General features: G+C 39.9%; 1 protein-coding gene across 5 annotated transcripts in view; it reads right to left on the bottom strand.

Moving 5' to 3' along the window:
* Positions 1-26,926, bottom strand: part of LOC113407405 (ZZ-type zinc finger-containing protein 3-like) — a 96,954-nt gene that overhangs the window by 28,565 nt on the left and 41,463 nt on the right. For all 5 annotated transcript variants that reach the window (XM_026655890.2, XM_026655891.2, XM_026655894.2 and 2 more), the window contains exon 2: positions 25,214-26,772. In XM_026655890.2, coding sequence (XP_026511675.1) covers positions 25,214-26,721 — 1,508 coding nt within the window. In that variant the 5' untranslated portion in view covers positions 26,722-26,772. The remainder of the gene's footprint in view (positions 1-25,213; positions 26,773-26,926) is intronic.

Genomic DNA, 26,926 nt, shown 5'->3' with positions numbered 1-26,926 from the left:
CTTCTTCACAGATAATGTGATGTCACTCAGAGTCTTTAAAGGAATGGATTTCTTCTTCATCACCAGTCTTATATTGTGCTACCACTAGATTTCTTGGGTCACAGTTAGTGCCAACAACTTTACCTATAGCTTCTCAAGGTCTCAATTTTTGCTTTCAAAACTTAATAGTTCCATGTGACCGAATGTTTCAAGGAATTGGTGATAGGACATCAAGTTTTTCACTGATAGGTCACCAGTCCAAATCCATTCTAAAGTAGGAGATGAAAAAACACCTACTGTAGCTAATCAGTAATTTATTAAATGAGTTTGTGCTTCAATTTTGTTCTGACAGGTGTCCATGCCACAAAAACCATCAAAAGTAGCAGACTTGTTACTTGTTCATAATATTAGCAGAGGTGTCAAAATCACTGGATGTGCATGAAGGATACCATACCCTCTTCTCTTTAAAAATTAATCCCCCCAGCAAGGTTTGGGCTTATGTACGTTGGCTGGACTGTGGAGAAGTACTTGCACTGCTCTTGTCTCCATCGTAAATAAATAGAGAATTTCCATCACCAGAGTTGTCAGTCAGGTACACTAAATTCACACACAAAATGTAAGGAAAAAATCCCAAACCATTATGGACCCATAATTTGGCAGTTTTCCCTGATCTGATACATTGGCCTCTCTATTTTCACCTTCATTTCTTATTTTAGGTTGGAGATCTAGAGAGAACAGCATCAATTCTGCTCTTCTCTCAAGTAAAACAAATTAGGCTTGTGATACCAACAGGAAATAATGAACTGAGTTTTGTCAACACCATGTGACAACACAATTGCTTTCAATATCACAATATAGTCAACCTTCTTGTATTTGCTTATTTAACCACTCAGTGGAAGTTTCTAGAGCTTTGGACTCTTACAATTTCACACTATATTACCAACTCTGTCTTTTAAGATTTATCGAGTCTATCCAGCAGACACGTGTATAAGCAAATGATACTTATTTGGCTTTGGCATAAATTGCATATGTATTGCAAACATTTTCATTATCATGACAGTAATAATTTCTTCTCTTACCATTTGAATGTGGAGTTATCTCCTGGTCTCAGAACCCTTATTCAAATGCAATTCTCTCCTCGGGCTAATTCTAGGCAATAATTTTTGAAATAAGCAGATAGTTTATGAAATTATTTTTCTTTATATGTAGGCTTGGCAGAATTTAATTTTTATTTTTTATAATTTTGATGGATAATATTGATATTTATTTTAAAGTATTTTTTCAATGTATAACAATTTAAATTTTCACAGTGGTGGAAAATTATGGAAGGGATCAGACAACAGGGGGTCAGCCAATAATTATGTAATGACAGTAGATGCTGAGATTCCAAAAGTTAAAGCTTTATAAACTTTAAAACATAAATTGTGCCAAAATATACAAAGTAAATATCCTTAATTCAAACTCTAATAAGTTCTCAAGCAGCATTTTCTTACTTTGCCTATCTGTATATGTTGATTATTATTTATGGAAATATTTCTCTTTGGTTTGTGTCTGTACAGTAAAATTGACATTTACGAACATTTATTGATAAAAAATATAATCCTTCTTAGCCTATTTATATGGATAGCAAAGAATAAAGCTGACTGCTGTTATGAAGGTATTGTTACAGAATGCTTTCATTGCTCTGGAATTTTGTATTTATTTAATAAAAAAATTTGTACTGAGTTCGCTGCAATTTATTGTTTGTGCGATTTTCAGAATAAGAGCAGTCTTGTCAGCTGTCTGTGGATCTAGAACAGTGTAACTTGCGGCCCATGCTTCCCGCAGCTTCCATTGGCCTGGAACAGCAAACCGCGGCCACTGGGAGCTGCGGGCAGCCGTGCAAATGTGAACAAACTGTCTGGCAGCCCACCAGCGGATTACCCTGATGGGCCGCATGCAGTCTGCTGGCCGCAGGTTGCCCACCACTGATCTAGAACATCCCATGGCACCTTTCATAAGACAGAGGTTTTGGTCTTCTGACCTTGGTAACAAGAATATTTCTTCTCTTCCCTATCTAATGTTGTGCACTGTTGGTTGTCACTTTCCATCCCAAAAAGTGACTGCATTTCATTGGTAGTTTGAATATATATAAGAGCAATTATGGTGATAGATCAATTTTTGGAATCTATGGTGCTAAACAAAGATTATAATTTTCAGTTTTACAAGACTTGAAATACCAATTATGCCATTTCTTGCTATTGTGCACGTAGATAAATTATTTTAAGCGAAAGAGCAGTATCAGTCTGTCAAGCATTAGACTAAACCTTTGTTTTACTGCCATCTACTGGCATTCAAACAACTCAAGAAAAGTCTTATATTTAGTGATCATCACAGATGTGGGGGGAGAGAGGGGTTGTTTTTCCCCACCTGCTAGAACAGTGATTCAGAAGAAATCTCATTAGATGCTGGGCTTAGTAAGGATTAGTATACTACATACTTTATATTAGTAGATTGTAAATTACTGTAGAAAAAAAGAAATATTTAATGCATTTAAAATTTAACCCACAGCAAATAATATGAGATTGGCTTTCCACAGAAATCTATTAATCAGATCAAATATTTTCTCTCCTGAGCAGCTGTATTTTTTTCAGCTCAGATGCATTCAGTTGGCACTGCTAGATTTCAGGCTTGAAATCTTTTTTCACTGACTATCATGATATAGCAAATGTGACACCATGTCAGTGGGCACAAAGTATTCTGAGGCATATCTGAGACTAAAAAACAATTAATATATTGGGGGGAGAAAACTGGGAGTCAGAGATAGATGTAGATCCAAGTCAGGGACTGATGGATAATATAAATGGGGAAGGAGAAGATGAAAAGGGTGTCTTGTTCTTGGTCTCTATTTAAAAACAAACAAAAACAAAACAAAAAAGTTTATTAATTTTACATCAACTAGAGTTAGGGCTAGTCTACACAGGGACACTCAGAAAACTTAATCTGAATTAACTAAAGATGTGACTTTACAGTGGATTAGTTAAACAGCATTAAATCCTTGTGTGCATGCTCTTCACTCATAATTAAAGTGTCCTTCACTCAGTTTAGCTTAATTCACTTCGCAAGGTTATGTTTACACTGTGTTGCAGTGTGGGGTGCAACTGGAGAGTGCACCAAACAGGATTAATGTTAACACACACTGGGTACCTTTTAGTTTGTGTCAGCAGTGTCCTTAGGGTGCAGTTAGAGAACAACACTTTGGTGCACTCTGCAATTCACACCCCCTTAGTCTACATGGCACTGCACTGACAACAAACCCCATGTGATTTAAACTAAACAGAGGTAAGGACACTTTAATTCTGCAAAAGCGCATTCACATAGGATTTAATGCGGTTTAACTAATCTGCTTTAAATTCACACTTTTAGTTAATTTGAATTAAACTTTCCTGAGTGTCCCTATGTAGACAAACCTTTAGATTTAAAAATTATTGCACCTAGTATTGGGCACTTGACCAGTCCAAAACTAATTGGTCAATTGACTCGTCAAATATTGTCAAATAATATCAAAAATGGTTAAATACTTTAAAGTACTAATTTATTTGAATAGTAACAACAGTAACAAAAAAGAGTAAGACTTTATTATCTTTAATAGGCTTAGACTTGGATAGATACTTATGCCTAATTACAAAAAAACAAGTTATTTAGATGAGTTATTAAACTCAGAAAAATGTGAAACAATTAAATAAAATCCTGAAAGTCAGAAAGGAACTATGTAGGTTGCAGCCTACATCAGGCCATTCAGGCTGAAATATCTGACAATATTTGACCATTATCAAATAATAGGTGGTCAACTGACTGGCTTGCCAAGCCTACATGTGGGTTTGAAAAAAGTGACATCTGGTGAGTAAGAATGCTTGAATCCCACAACCAGGGACATTAAAAATCTACTGTTGGGTTGTTTGTGAAACTCATTGTGCAGTAGTTCTATAACTATCCACTTCATTTGATACAGAATGCACTCTATTGTCCTCTGAAAGTCCTTATAATTCACTGTTGCTGCTAATTTTCAATATATAATGAAAAAAGAGACCAGGTGGATGAGGTAATATCTTTCACTAGAACAACTTATGTTGATGAGAGAGAGAGAGAGAGAGACAGACAGACAGACAGACACAGACTGTGTGGCTCGACAGCTTGTCTCTCTCACCAACAGAAGTTGGTCTAATAAAAGATATTACCTCACCCACCATGTCTCTCTAATATCCTTGTACTGACACGGCTACAACTACATTGAATACAACAATGAAAAAAAGAAACATTTAACACTTTGGAGTGCTTTCCATCTTCAAGGTGCTGCACATATATTAATCTTACCAAAAACCTATGACGTAGGTAAATCCTGCTTTGTAAATAATGTCAGAGCTCCCCCCAATTTGTCAGCTTGTCGATTCTCTCCAAAAATGTTCTTAAGTTTCTATCTTGACCCAGAACCATAATATTTACCAGGTTACTAGTTTTAAGAGTTTATTTTCTTGCCACCTCCCTCTTAAAGAGAGCTGTCCATCATATTCATCAATAGGAAATTTAACAATATAACACCAGTGAAAGCATAATAAATCCCTCTCCGCAAGTACTTCCCATTTAAAACTATATAATCTTCCCATATCTACACATCTCCCCTTTTACCCACACCTCTAGGCTGCCTGTTCACCACAAAGCTCACAGCAGTCTTTGCTTTGCTTCCTTTGTAGATTGTCACGTCCTGCTCCTCTGCTGCTGGCCTAATGTCCCTCAAGCGTCACATACTGCCTCCACTCCATGTTACCAGAGGTAGACATGGCATCTGTTTGCTGACTACTTCCAATTCCTCTTCAGCCTTCTTATAGCTCTTCTGAATGTTCCAATTATTCTCTAGTCTCTCCTGTTTACAAACAGTATCTGGTCTAACTCTCCAGCAGGCTTTACTCCTCCCAAATGCCTCAGTCTGCTGTTCTTCACATAACATGGCATCTGCATCATCTTCTGTTCTTCAACACCAAAACTTCCGCTCAAGGCAACCAAGTTCCTATATAATTCCCGTGACTAAGTGTTAGCTCTTCTGCAGCTAAAAATCTCTCACATGTAGATGTACCGTTTCTCCAACATTTTTCCTCCTGCTTCTGTGTGCAATAAGGAATAGGACTAAATCCTGACAATCTGATTGTTTAAAGTTCCCATACAACTGAATAATTCTAATAAAACTTTTATCCTCCCACAAATATCAGAGGAGCAACAAGCCAGGATGCTTCTCCCTTGCAATCAGGGGAAATAAAGCCAGGGAGGAAGTGAATCCAGGCAAGACCCCCCAGCCCTGATGGATATCAAAGTTTCAAAGAAATTCTGGCCTCTAAGCTGTTCTACATTTATGAAGATGTCTTAAAGGAAGGTATGTTACCTCCTACTACGAGGAAAGCCCTAATTACCGTACTACTTAAACCGGGCAAGGGTACATAAAAGTGTATTACGTATACACCTATCTCTTTAATCAATATTGATATAAAAATACTTTCAAATGTATTGGCCAAGAGGCTTGAAAAAATGAGTGACATTGTTCACTCCAGTCAGGCAGGGTTGATTAAAAAAGGCATTGTTCAGATAAAACATGTCAGCTGATTAATGTTATGGCATTTCATGAACACTAGAAATTCACAGGCAATCATTTCACCCAATGAAGAGAGAACCTTTGACAGACTGAACTGGCAGTATGTGTTTCCTACCCTAGATAAATCTGGGTTGGGGAAATCCTTTATTTCATGGATCAACATGTTACATTACAATCCCAATTCTTGTATCCTATCAAATTGCACAATATCCCCCACCCAACCCCCTTTGATCTGTTTCAGGAAACTAGACAGATGCCCCCTCCTGTTCAATCTAGCATTATAACCACTTGCAATAGTAAATAGGGAACACAAAGGTATTCAAGGAATCAAACCAGGGGCTCAGAACACAAAAGTCCTTCTGTATGTAGAGGCCATCCTCCTATTTATCAAAAATCTGGACCAGCTTAGTACAAATATCCACAAACAATAGAAAACTTTGGTAAATTCTCTGGTTAGAAGATAAACTGGGTAAATCAGAAGCAACAAGGATCTTATTGGACCTAGCTTGAAGTGGCTCTCCTATAGGGACATGCAACAGACAAACCTCAGATATCTTGGCATTCTGTTCCAAAAGGAAATTAAAAAGTCAAAGTTAACCTAGTCCCATTAATTATGCAGTTAGCAAACAATTTAAATAGATGGCAGGCACTACCTCTCTCCCTTTGGGAAAAAATAAACAATCAAAATGAATTTTGATTCATTCCCAGGATCCTTTTTATTCTGATTCCCTCCCTATCTATATTCCTCCCTTTTATTTTCCCAAAATCACCAATACGGTCAGGTCCTTTTTGTGGGTTACTAGTAACAAACCCAGAATCTCCTTTAAAAGATTACAGCTCCCTATCAAAACAAGTGGTTTTAGATTTCCTGACTTTGAACTTTACCATCAGGCACAGACAAGCAGCACAGTGGCTAATTCTCTCGTGCTGCAGAGCCCCATACTAGCTCCAGCTGGAAGCTGAATTAGTTGCTCCTTTTCCCCTTTCCAGTGTGCTGCACTTGGATTACTATCGATTCCCTAAAGAATAATTACCAACTACAGTATTATGGAAGCCAGAAATACTTGGCATGTCTACTAAATTTAAAAATCACTCTCTTCTACATAGCAAGGCATCTACCTGGGATAGCTTGAAACTCTGTGTAGCAGAGCACCCCATCATTTGCCCAGATTGGATTAGGAAAGGGATTTTGAGTATCAGTCAATTTGTTGAAAATGATACCTTCCTCCCTCTTAAAATATTAAAAGAAAGGTTCAATCTAGAGACTAAGGAGTAGCAATATATCCAATTTAAACATTCCATCTCCATTTTGTTTAGCCACAATGCCTGTGCTACCCCAACCCACCTGAACTGCTTTTATTTTTCCAAATATTACCCGGATTGCCAAGACCTATGGCAATACTATATGAAGACTTGGCCAGCAAATCTGAATTAAACACGGATTCCCTAAAAAAGAAATGGGAATAGCAACTAAGTCAATTATAATTTGCTAACCAATGGAAACAAATTTTAGCCAATCCTCAGAACTGTTCCTCTATTTAAGATTAACCCAGCAGAAAATCATATGGAGGATGCACTGGTCCCCTCTCTGATTCTTCAAAACAGGTGCCTCTAAGTCAGACAAATGTTGGTGCTGTGATTCAGCACGTGTTAACTTATTCCATATGCTCTCGGAATGCTGCTATACTCGTACATTTTGGGCAGAGTTAATTTTTTCCTATCAAATAAAATTGTGTTAAAAGCTACATACGTAATCTTAAACCTAATGGATGTTAATTGGAAGCTGAATAAATGTAATAATTATTAGTGCTCAGCTAAGTTTATGGAGGGAATGGTTTGATAGGATAACGTGTTTTTAGTCAATTAGGCAATAACGTGCCATCGCTGGTAAAATGAGGGTCCGGCTGGAGAATCTTGCCTGTATGCTCGGGGTTCCACTGATCGCCATATTTGGGGTCGGGAAGGAATTTTCCTCCAGGGTAGATTGGCAGAGGCCCTGGAGGTTTTTCGCCTTCCTCCGCAGCATAGGGCAGGGGTCGCAAGCTGGAGGATTCTCTGCGACTTGAAGTCTTTAAATCACGATCTGGAGACTTCAACAGCTGAGTTAAGGGAAAGTGGGTGGGTCAGCTTTTGTGGCCTGCATCATGCGGGAGGTCAGACTAGATGACCATAATGGTCCCTTCTGACCTTAAAGTCTATGAGTCTATGAGCCAAAGTTTGCTAAAAGACTAGTGCTACAAAAATGAAATTGCAAAAAATGACCAACAACTTAAGGAGGACTTAAGCATAGACATCATAAGTTTGGCCACCCTGGACAGAATTGTATACTGTAACAGAAATACTCAAGAAAAATTCTCAGATATAGGATGCTTTCCTGGAATTATCTGCATGATCCTATTAAATGCATGGGCCTCTCCTCCTCCTCTCTATCCTCTTACTTCCCTCCCCATCTCTATCCCCTTCCTCTGAATTTTGCTTGTATTCGTCATCTTATTTTAATAACTTTATTTTACTTAGTTGGATTTTTACAGACAAATTGTAACTTGTGTAATACAAATACTTGATTTATATTTTAACCATTCCTATTATATAATTAAATGTTTCAAGTATAGGTAAGGTTAAGTAGCAAATGGTTATTATATTATGAGACATTTATGTACTATGAGAAGTTTATGGATAGCCTATGTCTGTTTTTTCTGTATATTTTAAAATGTTAATAAAAAGTTAATGATTCCCATATAAAATAAGTCCTGTACCATATTTAGGCTTAGTAGAATATTATTTTATATATCATTTTGACAGAAAATATTGGTTTTTTTTAAGCATTTTTTTCAATTTTTATCAATTTATATTTTCACAGTTGTGGAAATGGGACAGTCAGACAATGATTATTTAATGACAAAATTGAGATTCAAAAAGTATAATCGAAGTTTACTGACATTTACCAATAAAAATCTAATCCTTCTAACCTTAGGCCATGTCTACACTACAAAATTATTTCTACCTAATTTATTTCAGCATACAACCACTGAAGTTATTAAACCGCTTGTGTGTGTCCACACATGGCTCCTTGTGTTGACGGCATTTGTATCCATAGTATTGTCAGTGTGGGACAGTATGGAACAGCTCCTGAAGGCCAGAAACAGTCAACGTAAGCAATGCAGTGTTTACACTGACACTGCATCGATCTAATTCCATCAACAATGACTATTCCACTCGGGGAGGTGGTGTTACTAAGTCAGTGAGAGAGGCACTTACGTTGGTGGGAGACAAATTTAAGTGAATGTCGACCTAACCACGTAGTGTAGATTGGGCCTGAATCATATGATACTCTAATTTAGATGGTCATCAAAAATACATCTGCTACTTAAATTGTTTTTACAACACCTGTTCTCATAGGGCACAACTCTGCTGGTTCAGACATACTAATTTTATACTGGTGTAATTTCACTGCCTTCAACTGATTTATATTTGATTTAATTTGATGTACATGAGAGCAGAATCAAGCCCTTCCCTAGTAATGGTTATAGTAATTTGTTATTACTGTACTTTTCAAAGAGTACATGTATCCCAATGGTCAGTGTTTGTTACAATCCCCAGCTACAGAGCCTAGTTCTTCAGTTCACTCTGTAGAGAATTATGCTTTTAAGCTCTGGAGGTCCCCAGTTCAATCCCTGGCATCAGCCATCATGGAAGTATCACTATTTTTAAAATTAAATGTCAGTTATGTTGTATGTAATTAACACAACAGAGTTTAGGAAAAAAGGTGAAACGTGTATATATGTGTGTATACACACACACACACACTCAAATAATGAGACATAAATCTTCAGTAAATGAATGATTAATTATTTACCAGGACATTATCAAAATTGACAATGGTTCAAAATTAATTAACCTAAGGTAAGAGAGACACCCAACTGTTTGGACTGAGGTTGCACAATGTAGAAATACTAATATGTCCAAAATGCTAAAAATGTATCTGACCTTCAAAAGTAGGGAAACAACATTATTGAAATGTTATCTTAATACCTGTACTGCTTAGCTGTGATCTATTATATATCTGTGGTGATTGTGGGCGCTTTATGTCAGCCTTCTATTCTGCCTGATTAGTCCTTCTGAACCTAGTACTGAAATATAAAATGTTATGCTGTATTTAAATAATATTCCTAAAATTACATACATCTAAAGCAGGGGTCGGCAACGTTTGGCACGCGGCTCGCCAGGGTAAGCACCCTAGCGGGCCGGGCCAGTTTATTTACCTGCTGACGCGGTAGGTTCGGCCGATCGCGGCCCCCGCTCGCCGCGGTTCGCCGTCCCGGGCCAACGGGGGCGGCGGGAAGCGGCGCGGGCCGAGGGATGTGCTGGCCGCGGCTTCCCGCCACCCCCATTGGCCCGGGACGGCGAACCACAGCCAGTGGGGGCCACGATGGGCCGAAGCTGCCGCGTCAGCAGGTAAATAAACTGGCCCGGCCCGCCAGGGTGCTTACCCTGGTGAGCCGCGTGCCAAACGTTGCCAACCCCGATCTAAAGTGAGTCCTGAAGCCGGAGTATGTAACCAATTTGTGTGTAAGCCAAAGGCATGCTCTGTTCCTCAAGGAATGTACTGCCTAAGTGTACGTCTAAACAGCAAACAAACAAAAAAACCCACATGGAAGCAAGTATTCAACTGACTTGGGCTTGCAAGGCTCACACTGCAGAGCTAAACATAGCAGTGTAGAAGTTCCGGCTCTGAGACCCCCTGGCTGGGTTTCAGAACCTGCGCTCCAGCCCAAACGTCTACACTGCTATTTTTAGTGCTGCAGTGTGAGCCTCAGTCAGTTGACCTGGGCTCTGAGTGTCACTGCTGCAGATTTTTTATTTCCCCCCCGCACTGTGTAGAGGCACCCTGTAAGGACAGACAGGATAACTTACTCCTTTAAAAAAAAAAAAAAAAAAAATAGATGGGAATAGTGATGTGCATAATGACATGAGTTAGGATCTATAGGCCTCACAAAAGTAGTGGGTTGTTGGGAGGGATTTAAATTAAGAAAGTGGGAGACCTGGTGCACTGAAATAGGGAAGGTTATTCAGGCACATTTCTTCATGCTTAATTCTAGGGTGGGGGGGACATATTCCACATTTCTAACCATTTTAAATATTTTAAAGCTGCCAAGACATACTGATAATTTCATTTACACTTTTTGCACAGCATTTAGTGTCCAATTATTTTTCCAGTTTTCCATATGCATCAATAACGACATATAGTATAACTTGTTTCAGTACTGCCAACCCCAAAAGTTCAAAAATCCTGAATTAGACCCCTTCAAAAATATCACAAGATCTTCCCAAAAATGATGTTTTTTTAAATTATAGTGTGTATTTCAGTCTGTCTTTTGATTTTTGAACTCCCCCTGCTCCATCCCCATGGTGAGAGTCAATTAGTGTTGCCAACTCTCCCAAATTTATTGGGAAAGGTGATTTTGGTCCCAGTGCAGATCTCACCCCTACATCTGCTCATCTCCCTGTTCAGCAATTAATGCTGCCCTCCCATCCCTCAAATCAATCTTGTTCCACAGCCCCCCCATCAATTCTACTCCACATTAGTTCTGCTTTCCATCCTCATCAATTCTTAGCTTAAGGGTACGTCTACACTTACCTCCGGGTCCGACGGCAGGCAATCGATGTTCTGGGATCGATTTATTGCTTCTTTTCTAGACGCGATAAATCGATCCCGGATCGATCCCGGAAGTGCTTGCCGTTGACGCCGGTACTCCAGCTCGGCGAGAGGAGTACGCGGCATCGACGGGGGAGTCTTCCTGCAGCGTCTGGACCCGCGGTAAGTTCGGACTAAGGTATTTCGAATTCAGCTACGTTATTAACGTAGCTGAATTTGCGTACCTTAGTCTGAAGTGGGGGGGTAGTGTGGACCAGGCCTAAGTCTGCACCATCCTCACCTCCCACCCCACCTAACTTCTGTTCCTCCTGCAGCTCTAGGCGATCTTCACACACCCCCATACACATATCCTTTCCCAGGCCAGGGTGACCAGCTACAGTGGTTCCCCTCTCCCCCTTCCCAGGGCTGGTGTTGCAGAGAAGAAGGCAGGGAAGGGGAATGAGGGCTGCCCTGAGCTCAAAGGAGGGGAGGGCGGAGGAGGCCACTTTGAGCTGCTGGGGTCTCTCTGTTCCCTCCCCTCCTGTGAGAATGGTGTTGGTTCTGATCTCTGACTGAGTCCTGCAGCAACCCTGATTGGGTGCTGTTCCCCAGGATGTGGGGAGGGCGGGAAAGGCAGCCAGTCAAAGGGGGTTTTCCCTAAACAAGGCTCAAATTCACCAGACCCAGCTGAAATACCACAGCTCTAAAAAAAAAAAAACACAACCTGCAAGAGTTGGTAATGCTGTTGTTTAATTAGGGGTTTCTCCTAGGTCATTTAAGTATTTTCACTAAGCAAAAAAGCAAGGGGGGCAGAATAGAGTACTTAAGCACATACTCTTGTTCTAAAAGTAATTACAGCTTAATCCCTTAGGTATTGTATTATGCTAATATTATAGAACTGCAATCTATGTATACCGGACATGACTTGCAGTCATGAATGGTTTAATGAGTCCTGATGCAAGGGATCATCTATAAGGATAACCTTTAGACTAAATCTTGAGTAATCAGAAGGCATAGTAAGATGCTATGGCAGAAAGATGAAGCTAAACAAATTCAAACTGGAAATAACGTACATATTGTAAATGAGGATAAATAACCAATGGTACAGCCTACCAAGGCATGTGGTAGATTTTTCATCACAAAGTCTTTAAATCAAAACAGGATGTCTTTCTAACAAGATATGCTGTATTAAAAAACACAGCTATTGAATTTGATGAGGGAACTGCTGGGTGAAATTCTATGGCCTGTGTTATGCTGCTCAGACTAGATAATCATAATGGTCCTTTTCTGGCTCTAAAATCTCTGAATAAAAGACTGAAAAATGAGTTGGCATTTTTCAAAACTACCATAGGATCCTGTTGGTCTTCAATAAGAAGATGCCAAAATGTATACCAATAATTTAAAAAAAGCAAAATATGTTACATTGTATTAAGAAAGTAATGGAAAATAATACTGAAAATATACCACCACTATTAATTGGCCTTGAAAAATTCCACATATTCACTCAAGTTTTTGTTTTGCTTTTTCTGTTTTGCTGTGCTTTGGTGTGGAGGGATAAAATTTCTCTTTTTATTACCATCAATCATACCGGTAAAACGCAGGTAAGCAGATTGTGTCCTTAGGCTCGGAAATGTGTACAACAATTTAGCACAGCTGAATCATTATATAAATCAGTATTATGTCCTCACCTTGAACTCTGTGTTTGCAGAACAAAAGAGTGAGGCCGTGTCCACATTAGCGAACTTGCAGCTGTGCTGCTGTTTGATCGTTCGTGTAGCTGCTCAATGCCGACAGGAGAACTTCTGCCGACAAAGCACTGTGCACACAAACGAACTTATGTCGCTTGTGGGGTGTTTTTTTCACATCTCTGAGGGCACGTCTTCACTACCCGCCGGATCGGCGGGTAGCAATCGATCTATTGGGGATCGACTTATCACGTCTAGTGAAGACGCGATAAAAATCGATCCCTGATCGCTCTGCCGTCGACTCCGGAAATCCACCGCGGCAAGAGGCGGAAGTGGAGTTGACGGTGGCGTGGCAGCGGTCGACTCGCCGCCGTCCTCACAGCCAGGTAAGTCGACCTAAAATACGCAACTTCAGCTACGCTATTCACGTAGCTGAAGTTGCGTATCTTAGGTCAACACCCCCCTGTAGTGTAGACCTAGCCTGCGAGACATCTGTTTTGCTGACATAAGTGGTAATGGAGACATGGCCTGGGAGAAGACATAATAGTCAACTGAACTAACATTTCATTCATGATTTTATGTCTGTATCCTATTCCTAGTAAGAACAAGAATGAACTTAATATTAGGGTATGATTTAAAAAAAAAAAAATCAAAATAGTTATACTGGTACAACCCCTAGTATGGACACTTTTTTACCAGTATAAAGGTGCCTTTTACCAGCACAGCTGATTCCCCTTCCCATATGGGAACAGCTGTACTGCCATAAGGCACCTTTATACTGACATAACTGTATAACCACACTAGGAAGTTTGTATCACTTTAACTATTCTCTGCACCTTGAAGTCTTTAAATCATGATTTGAGGATTTCAATGGCTCAGACACAGGTTTGATACAGGAGTGGGTGGGTGAGATTCTGTAGCCTGCGTTGTGCAGGAAGTCAGACTAGATGATCATAATGGTCCCTTCTGACCTTAAAGTCTATGATTCTATGATCCCAGTATAGTTAATATAGCACAACTTTTGTGTGTAGACAAATCCTAAATACTTGGGGTTAAGAAGAAACTTTCCAGACACATTATTGCAAAATTGTACATTGTGTGTTTTCTTGCACCTTCTCTGAAGCATTTAATAGGTACCACTGTCAGAGACAACATACCAAATTAGGCCATTTCAAAAACCAAAAGAGTATTTCATGGAAAAGTCTCATGTTTGTTTAGTAGAGTATCAGAATATTCTGTTCATATTTTTTCTGAACTACAGATGCCCCTGTTCTACTTTAATTGTAACTTTACAAGAACACTGCAGTTTAATCTGATATTTCTGACACCTCCAAAGAGAGGCTGTAGGTCTAATCTTTTGTCACTTTCTAATTTAGATATTCTACAATAATTAATGTACTTTAAAACTGGTTAAGCATTTCCAAATCAGTAGGTGCCAAAGGTTCTCTCTGTTTTCTTTCTTTTTAAAAATTTCTTTAAAATAAATTTGTTTTAGACTATTAATTAGGCTACACTGTAGTAAATATGTATGTATTTATATTTTTAGGAAGGTGATGAAACTAAGGACTTGAAAAAAATTACTTTGATATTTATTAGTCAAGGCCTAGTATACACTACAGTTAGGTTGATGCAAGGCAGCTTACATTGACCTAACTCTGTAAGCATTTACACTAAAGTGTCACTCCCGCCGATGTAACTCGCCCGCTTCGCTGACTTAACTCCACCTCCATGAGAGGTGTAGCGATTAGGTTGACGTAGTTACGGCAACACAGTGTCAGTGTAGACACTATGTTATTTACATTGACTTTAGTGGCCTCCAGGAGGTGTCCCACAATGCCCCATCGTGACTACTCTGGTCACTGTTTTGAACTCCGCTGCCTGGTGGCCAGGTACACGGCCCTCCCCTTTTAAAGCTCCATGAATTTTTGAAATTCCATTTTCTGTTTGAGTGGAGAGCTCACCTAGCAACTACCAGCTGAACATGCTGTCTCCACGCTGCCTGGCGTACACTAGGTGTTGGATCTCCTGACTCTGTGGGGAGAAGAGGCTGTGCAGGCACAGCTCCGATCTAGCCGCAGAAACGTTGATATCTACAAATAGATCACTCGGGGCATGGGGGAGAAGGGCTACCAGAGGGACCTGCAACAATACTGCATGAAAGCAAAGCAAAGGAGCTGCGGCAGGTGTAACAGAAGGCAAGGGAAGCGAATAGTTGCTCTAGTGCAGAGGCACAGACATGCCAGTTTTACAAAGAGCTGCATGCCATTCTCAGCAGAGACTCCATTCCTCCCCCCCCCCACACACAAAAAACAAAACAAAAAAGGCCCCGTGGATACTTCAGGGGAGCTGGAGTCACAGGTCCCTGGAACGAACATTGAGGAGGTGGTGTTGGATGAGGAAGAAGAGGAGGAGGGACAGGCAATCAGGGATCCAGTGGCAAAGTGAGCCAGGACCTGTTTTTGATTCCCAAGCAGTCGAGCCAGTCCCTACAATTCAGCACAGGTGAGTCTGATGCAGGGGAAGAAATCTCTGGTAAGTATGCAGTTTGCTTTGATATTGCAGAGATATATCTGTTCATTTACTCTTTTTTAATCATACTAGAAGAGGCAAGAAATAACCAAAAGAGGTAGAGTTGCTATCTGCTTCTCATGTCCCATGTACACTTAGGCAGAGGGGGCACAGCAGAACAGTTTATGTGCACCGGGATGTCCCATGAATCCTCCATAGCGATCTCAAGGAAACTTTCCTGGAGGTAGTCTGAAATCTTCTGCTGAAGGTTTCTGGGGAGGGCTGCCTTATTTCTTCTGCTGCGGTAAGACACTTTCCCATGCCACTCAGCAATTACTTTAGCCGGCACCAATGCAGCACACAGGCTAGCAGTATAAGGTCAGGAGCTGTTCCCTTTCAGCGTCCATTAGCCTCAGGAGTGAGAAATCGGCTAAACCACCACCACCTGTGGAAAACGGTGCCAGGGGAAGAGTACAATCAGAGCCGCACATACACTGATCTGTGAAAGACACAGTTGGCGTATGTTTGTGAAATGAAATGACTGTTCTTTCCCCTGTATTTATAAAGTTTCATTCAGTTACAAATATGTCTGTTTGCACGGGTTTGGAATAAAGGTCTGTGGAAACTTAATTCATCTTTATTAGTTCACAACATATGCTGGTTGGGGCTGACATCATTCACGGATAACAACAATAGGTGCATTTGCATTTACTACACATAGAGCATCCATTACAAGGTTCATACCAGGGTGCAAAAAACAATACCAGGCAGAGCACATTAGAGCAACACACATTACTGTGGCTCACTATTAAAAGGTTTCTTTCAACGTCTCCCTGAGCCACATAGCTCCCTGCTGAGCTCTTCTTACAGCCCTGGTATCTGGCTGCTCAACATCAGCAGACAGCCATTCCACCTCTGCCCTCCACCCCGGTGGAAACTTTTCCCCATTTGCTTCACAGATACTATGAACCATACAGCAAGCAGCTATAATCAATGGGATATTTTTTTCCACTGGGGTCTAATCTTGTGACTAGACAGCACTGGCAGCCTTTCAAACAGCCAAAGGCACATTCAACTGTCATTCTGCACCTGCTGAGCCTGTAGTTGAAGCACTCCTTGCTACTACTGAGGTTGCCGGTATAAGGCTTCATGAGCCATGGGAGTAAGGGGTAGGCTGGGTTTCCCAGGATCACAACTGGCATTTCAACATCCCCTGCTTGCAGCTTTCTGAATAGGCCAGTGTTTTTAGAGATGCGTATGTCATGCACCTTCCCTGATCTTCCCGTGTTAATGTCAGTAAAACGTCCCCGGTGATCCACCAGCACTTCCAATACCATAGAAAAGTAGCCATTTCTGTTGCTGCACTCTATGGCAAGGTAATCCTGTGCCAAAATAGGGATGTGCGTGCCATCTATTGTTCACCACAATTCAGGAACTGCACTGCTGCAAAACCATCAACTACATAGGTGCTGACTCTATGGGTGCTCCAGAGTTGGAGCACCCACAGGGAAAAAATGGTGGGTTCTGAGCACCCACCGTCAGCCCCCTATCAGCTCACACCACTCCGCTCAGTGCCTCCCACCCACTGGCGAGCCCCGTGGATCAGCACCTCACCCTCCCTCCCCACGCCTCCCACCTGCCATAATCAGCTGTCTCATGGCATGCAAGCAGGAGGCTGGGAGGGACGGGGGGAAGAGCGAGGACACAGCACACTTGTGGGAAGGGCGGAACTGGGTAGGAAGAGGTGGGACGGGGGTGGAGTTGGGGTGGGAAGAGGCGGGGCAGGGTGGAACCTTGGGGGATGGGGTGGAGTGGGGGCAGGGCCTCGGGCAGAGCCAGAGGGCAAGCACCCCCCCCCCCCGTCACTTTAGAAAGTCAACGCCTGTGATCTACTATGTCCCGCAAATTGCCCAGAGTCGCAGTCCTTTGTAGCAGGATGTGATTAATGGCCCTGCACACTTGCATCACAGCAGCTCCCATTGTGGATTCCCCAACTCCAAATTGATTCCTGACAGATTGGTAGCAATCTGGCATGACAAGCTGCCACACAGTGATTGCCACTTGCTCTCCTTTTGGTGTCGCTCTGCCGGAGGGCTGGGCGAGCTCTGCACACACTTCAAGGAACGTGGCTTTGTGCATTCAAAAGTTCTTCAGTCACTGCTCGTCATCCAATACCGGCGTAACGATTCGATCACGTGAGTCGATGCTTGTTTCTCGGGCCCAGAATCAGCACTCCACCATCTGCAGCTGCTCCGTGAATGCCAACAACAACTTGGAATTGTTTCTATATCCTACAGTAAGCTAGCCTCCAAGGAATCCTCATGTTCCTCACGGCTCCTCTGGCGGCTCTGCAAATACGGCACGTGCTATGCTTGCAACACTCATCACAGTAGTCCATAGTTGTGCAGGAACCATGCTTCTCACATAGATGGTAGACATGTGGGTTTGCAGATCTTTTGAAAAGAGGCACAAAACATTATGGGAAAGAGAAAAATGCATCATGGGACATTGAAACCATGTTCCCACTAACTCCTGTGCGACTCATTTGTCCTCATGAGGCATTTCAAATCCCTCCCAAAACACCCTGTGCTAGATGTGGCGAGTTACAAAATAGGATACCTACCCAAGGAACACTGCTCTCTGCATAGATGCAAGCGCTAATAGTGAGAACATGCACCGCCAACACAAGGAGCGTAGTGTGGACAGGCAAAAGCAATTTAATTACTGGGATGGCTGTACATTGATGTAACTTAGGTCAACTTAATTTTGTAATGTAGACTTGTCCCAAGACTAAGCAGATTAGCCAGGGTGAAAAATACAGATGCAGCCATGCCCCAAGGCAATAACTCCAGAAGTTTTAAAGGAATAAGTCCAAACTTACTAACATCTCTTGCTTTAGTTTGTCCTTATTCCTAGCTTCACTACACTTTTCCTTTCTCCCCTCCTCCCCCCCCCCCCCCACTTTAACAACCCTGCGTTGCTTCCCTCACACTTTGGTCTCTCTTTGTGATTGCTATCTTCTCTTAAATTTAATTTTCTCTTTCTTCCACCAAAATCTCCTTCTCTCTTCCTCTCCCTCAACATCACACTTATCTTGTATCAATTCCTCCTTCTCTTCTATGCCCAGGCTCTCACACATGAACACTCTTCACACATTCCCTAAACCCAACCCAGCACATAAGCGCTTTAACATTTTAACAGATGCCTAAGAGCCAGATAATTAAAGATATTAGACAAAGCCAACAGATGTGATGAGGGGACTCCCACTGTCCAGGTGCCAAAGGAAAGGGGAGGGTATAGGGAGTAATACAAGGACGTTATCCCTAAATCCTTGGTGGGTTCAGCTTTAAAATCAGCCTCTGGCTACTAAGTGTCTAATAATTTTGAAGTGTTCCCTTCCCCGTCTCCGCAAACCCACCATGCCTGCTGCAAGAAAAATGAGCATGTGCATTCTGTTTCACACTGTTGCTCCTCTTTCATTTCAGGGCTCCTATCAAAATAATCGGCGGTCTCCACTTCTCTACCATTAGCTGTCTCATGGCTGCCGTGATTACAGTGTGTTTGTTTCTGTTTGTTCACCTTTATCACAGCATTCTGGCTATTGCGAGGGAGATGTTTCCACTACTGTACCCCCTCCCTTCAGATGCAAATTATCAAATCTCCTTCCCTAATAAGTAACTGCAGTGCCTAACCCTGTTCCTACTCAGAGATTTCCAACTAGCAGCAGAGCGAAATTGTCATTATTATTGTCAGAGTCTTGGGGACAGCAATGAAACTGGTTGATTTTACTCTGCTGCAGTTTGGCAAAGCTATGAATAGCTGGAAAGGAAGTGGAGCTGTTGTCCATCTGCATTGGTTTAGACTCCACTCACATTTGAAGGTTATTTTTGCAAATTTTTTCTTTCTTTTTAAAGGAAAGCTTCAACTCTGTAGAAGTTGCCAGCACTCACTCTGAGAAGCTTTTTACTAGCTATGTATTATTCACCGAAGCCATTTTTCAAGTCCTGTGGAGGGTTAGTTTATTATTTATTAATTTAATATTTAATGTAATATTCTATTTACTGATATCTATTGCTTTCTCAAGGTTGTATCTCATAAATGTGACACTAATGGAAGCTGCTGAGAAATTATACTAAAATTTTGAAATTGTGTAAGTTTGGGGTTAGTTATAAAAAATAGCAGAACTTCACTAACACTTAACTAATCACATTTTATTAGTATAATGTTGTTTAGTAACAAAAAATTATTTGTATTACTAAACTGTAGTTCACCTCAAACTCGTACAAAGGATTTCTTATACAGCTCTTATACTTATGAAAAATACAGCCAGACCTCATCAAAATTACAACACGTGCTTGAGCACAGAATGAATTTTCTGAATTGACAAGTAAACCCAATAAGTGTCTTATGAGTTAAAATAAACTAAAAATGGGTAATTTAAGAAATTTATCACCCTTTGTCAGACCATTCTGTCCCAAGTGATATTAACAGAACACCACAGACCCTTCTCAAAGTTAAAACTCACTCCAATCATATGCATAAGCTACATTTGGAGATTCTTTTTAAGGATTAATGGTAATTTATTCCCATTATCCTTCAAAAGTGAAAATTTCTTCTTCAGCGGCGACTGTCAAATAATATTCTTCTACAGAGAATATCAAGAAGGACTGACCTGTTTCAAAGTATTTGCCATCGCCTATTGTTCTCAATGTCAGTGAGGGTACAAGGCTGCTATTAGCAAAAAAAATGGCATCTTTCAAAATGACCACCAGCCCCCATTGTTCCAAGTAAGAGTAATGTTAAGTTTCCCTAAGGAAAGATGGTGTGCCCCATAAAGAAAGGAATAATGAAAAAAATTAATGTGTCTATAAAAATCAGTATAATCTAAACTGGAACTACACACTATTAGGCACAACTCATAACTGCATGGTGTCACTTCAAGGTGGAATTAAAGTATTTTGATGCTTTATCTGTGCATTACCAAATCTTAAGTTTAACCTAACTCTGAATTCTCTGGTTTTTAATCTGTGAATATATTAATGAAAACTAATTACATTTTTAAAATGCAAAGATTAGAACAGTTTGTCATGAAATCATTATAGATTTATAATTCAAATGGGTTCTCTGTAAGAGGGTCTTGAAATAACTGGTAAGGCAAAATACGTGTGCACACGCGCATATGTCATAGGAGCTCACAACATGCTAGAACTTAAAATATCTAGGTCTGACCCTGCAATTCTTTGTCCACAGGTGGACTCTTGTATCTGTGCAAAGCCCACTGGCTTCAATTAGGGTTCCACATTGACAAAGCAATCCATTACAGACAACAAATAGGGATTTTAGAAATATAATTAAATATTTTACACTCTGTCTTTTATTTTGTTTTAAACTCATATATGAATATGTCATTTTTAAACTATGAAGTATAATAAATGTATGCAGAAAGATACAAGGAAGCACTTGTCTATTGGAAAAATATAGGTCCCTGTATCCTGTAATCTAGTTGCCATATACAGGTCCTTGCGCCCATACAGAACCCCACTGACTTCAGTGGGATTCCATGCAAGTGTAAGTGTCCCCCTGAAAAACTGATTTCAGATTTCAGGATTCAGGCCATAGCTGTATAGCAATACATAAAGGTATTATGAACTCACTCAAATTTGGCCCAGGGACTATCCAATCTCTCAAAAGAAAGTTCTGAGCAGACACTTCCAGCTCCCCTCCCTATAGTCCCTGTAATGCAAAGCATTTCAAGACAAACATAGGAAGGTAATGTAAGTGGAGAGAAGTAGGCAAAAATAATAATAATAAATAATAATAATAAAAAAGAAAAAGAAAAAAGAGACTGAGAATGAAGGAAAAATGAAAAGCAGGACAAAGGGAGACACATATTTAAAACAATAAGCCTGAATTGAGAAGACAGAGAATTTGAGGCAAGTAATTTAATGGGAATGATGAAAGTTAACAAGGAGACAGCAAGGGGATATATTAGCAAGTATTAAGACATAAGAAGACGACTAAATAAGACTTTTGAAAACAGAGTGTTAAAATGTAAAAATTCTGTACTGGAAAAATATAAACACTCTTTAAATTACATACAGAATGGATTTTTTTTCAGAGAGGCACTTGTAAGAGCAGAAATTGTACAAAAGAAAACCAAAATCAAAAACTGAACTAACAATATATACATGAAACATAAAGGAAAAAAAACCCCAACATTTTACAATTATATAAACTCCTAGATCAGCCTGTTATTGTTTATTTGTACTGCTGTACAACTACTGTTTATAGTTTTCTGAATCACTCTTTGAAGGAAGGACTGTCATTTACTATAAGACTGTACAGCACTTACCATGACCTGGATGAGACTGTTTTACCCAATATAAATATTAAATAATAATATTCCACTATCCTCCCACTTTTGTGGTATTTATTTTCCTACAGTATTTTCATATTTCCTTAGACGTGTTCACATAAAAATGTTTTATGGACACTGTCAAATTAAAACATCATAATTTCACATAAAAAGGCTACAATACATATGTTATTACCTTGTTTTTCTGGGAAACAAGTCTTAAGGGGTTTTGTTGGCCTTTTTAGCATAGTCTAACAGTTTCATATTTCAATTTAGGACTGTAATTGTTAGAATTTTACAAATGAAGTTATTGTAATTACACCTCTACCCCGATATAACGCTACCCGATATAACACGAATTCTGATATAACTCATTATCATGACAATCCATGATAATATTGCATAAAACAATAAAGCCATTCTCAAACATCATGAAACTTAGATTTATGAACTGTACAGTTAAGGTCTACGAGAACACTAGGGACAGAGACTGGGCAAGTTTTACAAATGATACATTGTTTTAAGGCAGTGGCCCCCAAACTTTTAAGGGTCACACCCCCCTTACTTCTGTCTACACACACACACAGCCCACACCACAAGGGCTGGGAGTGGGGCTGCGGCTTGGCGGGGAGGGGAGGAGAGGACGTAGACAGGTATAAGAGGGCTGAGGCCTCAGCAGGGGGCGGGGCGGGGGCTAGGACCAGAGCTGGGAGCAGAGCCAAGGCCAAGGGGCCACAGTTGGGGGCAGAGGCTGGGTGCGAGGCCGGGAGCCTGATGGGGGGTGATTGCCAGAGCAGAGCTGGGAACGGGGCTGGGTGGCGCTCCCTCCCCACCCCGTGGGAGCTGGCCTAGGGTACAGATGGGTATCAAAAAACACTGATTTCTCTTTGCTAATCTATGGAGTGATTTAAGTGTCATCTTTTGAGTGGCTGCCTGGATTGACTTGTTAGAAAGAATTAAAAGACGAACAAAGAGCAAAACTCACCCACAAAGAAAAGACATGTCTAATCATGAATTGCTGTAAGATAGAGAGAGCTTATGCTCTTTGTAGAGCTACTAAACATAAGACCACCATACTCTGCAAAGCCAAAATGACACAGAACTAACAGCATTTGCCTGCTATAATGGAAACTCTTTAAACAGGACTACATTAGTGTGAACTAGGGACTTTTAAGTTCACGTGCACGGCTTCCACACAGGGGAGTTACAGCACAGCACTTCGGTGCACACTGCTATTCACACCCCCTTAGTCCAAACTGCGTGTCAGTGTGGACTTGCCCATTCTTTTTAAGAAGGAAGAATGCAGATTAAATAATAGTATTTCAGTGGAACTGTGCTTTCCACCTGGAAAGTGGGCACAGTCCTTTCCTGATTTATACCACAATTTATAAAAGACTGCAAAAGTCTCCCTTTCTTGCTATAACTACTGATGGAATGTTCCACATTTCAGAAACTGTAATATTTGCTTAAAATTCTGCATCTAGATCATTACCTCTTAACAATCACCAGTGACTATCAGCCTATAAATATATGTCAAGAATCAGGGGGTAGCTGTGTTTGTCTGTATCTACCAAAACAACAAGGTGTCATCAGACTCCTTGTTGTTCCTATAAATATATGTAATTTCAAAACCATTCCAAGCAGCTGTCACAAGCAGCCTGCCAAGCTCAACAATAACTAGTTAAATTTAAAGAGCAATTGTGCACATGCAGATGTTAACATACTGGTCCAGGTTTTCAGGTGGCCTCAAACTAACCTCTAAACTGTATAGGAATATATGTTTACACCCATTTGCACATACTACTAGAGAAATTAAATGCACTATTATCTAATGTTTACATCCACATGTGGATTTCACCTACAATAATGTGGGTTTTGTGTATGCTTAATTTTGGAAGAGCAAAATCCAAGGTCACATCTGAAAATTTGCCCCACTGTTACATTCTATTCTTAATAATCAGAAATTACAGAGCTGAGAGAAAAACTGTCCTCGCACTGACAAATTAAAATAGATCACCTTGTTTAAAATAAAAACAACAAAAACTAAAAAAGAGAAAGTGATCGAGTTTCCATTTCATCTGACCTTTATCAGACATTTAATTTTATACAATATGCAATGTCTGTCAACGGGAAAGCAGCAAAAAAAATACTTGGATTGAGAAAGTGCTGTAGTATATGTACATTATCATTTTTAATGATAATTTATGCAAACCTCACAGCTGAACTACTGTATACTTTAATTGGCAGCTTTCTCTAATCAAAGCAATTTACTTATATCCAATACTGAAGAAATTTCATTATAAAAATAATGTAACTCCAAAAGCCATAACAACACAAACTTCTGCAGGATTAGAGACAATCATCTGTGTCTTGTGCCTCATAATGCCCCAGGGGTGCCATTATCTCTGGAAACCACAGCTTCTGTCAAGTCTTATAGCTAGCAATAACTTTGTTTGTCTGTTCATATGAAGCAAAGCTCATCTGCACTTAATATTTTTGGTATTTCAATACTCAGAAGAAAATTTAGACAATATACTAAATAGCAAGAAAACATAAAACCCAAACACAATTTTTAAAAAGGTCTTGAAATTGTTGCGTGGTATAAAGTTGTGGTCTGATCTGTCATTTTAGGGCAAATTCTTTCCATATAAACTATATTTATATAAAAATCAGTGCCTTTTCTTTACAAGGACTTTCATCACATTACATATTTGTGACTACCTCAGTTTTACTAATAGCTATTCAGATAATAAACAAATTATGTTTATACTTGCTAAGGGTAATTAGAATATCAATCTATACTTTTTGTGCTAAAATAATGTCACCATAGATGAAAACATGATGCAAATGACAACACTGGTGTAAGTTTTCAAATTGTTGCATTGGAATTTAGCAACATGACAAGTTAATTGACATGAAAAAAATATAGCTAAATCTCTTCCACAATGCTTGGAAAATGGATGCCATAGCAACTTGTTTATATACTCTGCTATGTATAGTAGTATCACCATTTAATAAACCTGTATGTACTGTAACTGTTAGACAGGATGATAAATAATAAAAATGTTTCTAGTTAAATTAAAGGCTGTAATATTTTGGTTTGGTTTCTGTAAGTTCCCTAGGCGGGAAAAACAACAGAAGTGTGTTTCAAAAACAATTTCTTGCTAGAAACTTAAATTATTAGAACTGTATAAACCACATTGCTGTACCACACTGCATATTACATAGATGAAAGGTTACTTTTTGAGAGGATATGGGAAATGAGGATTGAGGTTAAAGTATTTATGAAAACGAATAATAGCTAAACAATTAAGAAATCAAAGTACTTAAATTATTGTGGAATTACTTAAAGATATATGGATAATTTTTGAAAATTAGATTTTTGGCTAAGGAACAAAAGCAGAATTCATGGTTACCATAGTTACACATACTCTTTGTTGTGTTTCAATGCCACATGATCTGATTCAAAGTAATACACATCAGGCTCTTCCTCATCATCTTCTGCAGTGTGCAGGTTGGCACTCTCTTTGGCAGATGATATATATCCAGCAATGAGCCGAGCCTCAGAGGGTGGCTTACTTAGTCCATCACTCACATAATCTCCAGAGTCACAACCTCTCACTTTTTCACTCTGCATAATTTCTTTAGCGTTTATGGGAGATCCACGGATATTATTAGTACTTGCAGCTATATTCTTTTCAGTGAGACTAAGATTATTTTCCTCAACCTGCCCATTTTCTCTACAAGGCGAGTTATTTTTAGTGGGGCTACCTTTGGCAGGGGCAGCCCTTCGTGGTGAAGTTCTCAATGTATATCTGTGTTCTTGAAGTTCTGACATAGATGTAATTTGAGCTGAAACACATTCCAGCACAGAAGATGGTGGTTCAGGTTCACCTGAGATTGATGTACTATCATGATCGGCGTTCAGGTTGCTGTTGGTGTTTTCAGCACACTGTTCCTTTGAGGCACTGCTATCTCCCACCACATCTACCTCCTCCTCAGAATCCCTTAAGAAAGATGACTGGATTTCAGAAAAGGACCCTGTAGCCGGCTCATTTGCCTGATGAACAGGTTCCGCAGGCAAGCAGTCACTTATTTTGTGGTCCTCTAACTTTACCTGTTCAGGTGAATTTGTGCAAGGCACATAATGGTCTATAACACTGTCCTCCTTGCTGCTATTAAGCAACAATGAAGAATGGGCAAATGAATTCCCATTTTCTGCTACTGTTTTCTCCTTGGGCATACAGGAACCAGCACTGTTCTGTTTAGTGTTCCCACCAGGCTGACAATCATCACAGTTTAGGGCATCTGACTCTCTCTCATCAACCCCATTGACAGCCTGATAGCCTGTGAGCTCTTCAACTATTGCAGAATTATTAAACCCTTCCGCACAGACATTCACCTTTTTAACTTCCCTTTTGTCACAATCATCCAGTATAAGACATCGACAAGCTCGTTTAGTCCCTGCAGAGACTGCATCATTGTCCGATATGGAACTCTTACACTCCAATGATTCCTTTTCTGCTTTAGTAGGCAAATCTTCTTCTGAACTGTTTGCTACTTCTGAACGTAGGCAACGTTTAATTCGTTTTAAAACTGGTGATACAGATTCTGCTTGTCTTTTCTCACAATTTTCCACAATTTGTTTCTCAACATTATCTTTTTCAGAAGTAGACAGTCCTCTCTTTCTAGGGCTCACCCATGATTCCCTAGCATTTTGCTGTTTCAAGTCAGTAGTTCTTCCACTATTACTTCCCTTTTGAGTTTGCACAGACTCTGGTCTCTTCTTTGGTGATCTTGATCGTACTTGAGAATGAGGAGATAATTCTTCTGGATGAGCGATACTACGGTTTCTTAAGGTTCGACCACAAAAGTTTTCATCCAAACCATTTAACCCCACTGTTGATCTTGTAACACGAGTAGATCGAGAAGCAGCCATACTATGGCAAGTCCCTAAAGTATGTTCATCATGATCCACTCATTGGGAAACCTTCAAAAAAATGTAAACAAAACAATGAGAAAAAAGTAACATTCAAAAACATCTGCATTCATAAAAATTATGTTAATGTTCTGAAGGATATATTCTACATTGTGACAAAGGTACTAATGTGAAAATTACATATGTTTATGAAACATAATATTTC

This window comes from Terrapene carolina, unplaced genomic scaffold (genome assembly GCF_002925995.2).
Source record: "Terrapene carolina triunguis isolate 2854851 unplaced genomic scaffold, T_m_triunguis-2.0 Scaffold211, whole genome shotgun sequence".
NCBI classification, from domain to species: domain Eukaryota; kingdom Metazoa; phylum Chordata; order Testudines; family Emydidae; genus Terrapene; species Terrapene triunguis.
This window is presented reverse-complemented; position numbering and strand designations above follow the sequence as displayed.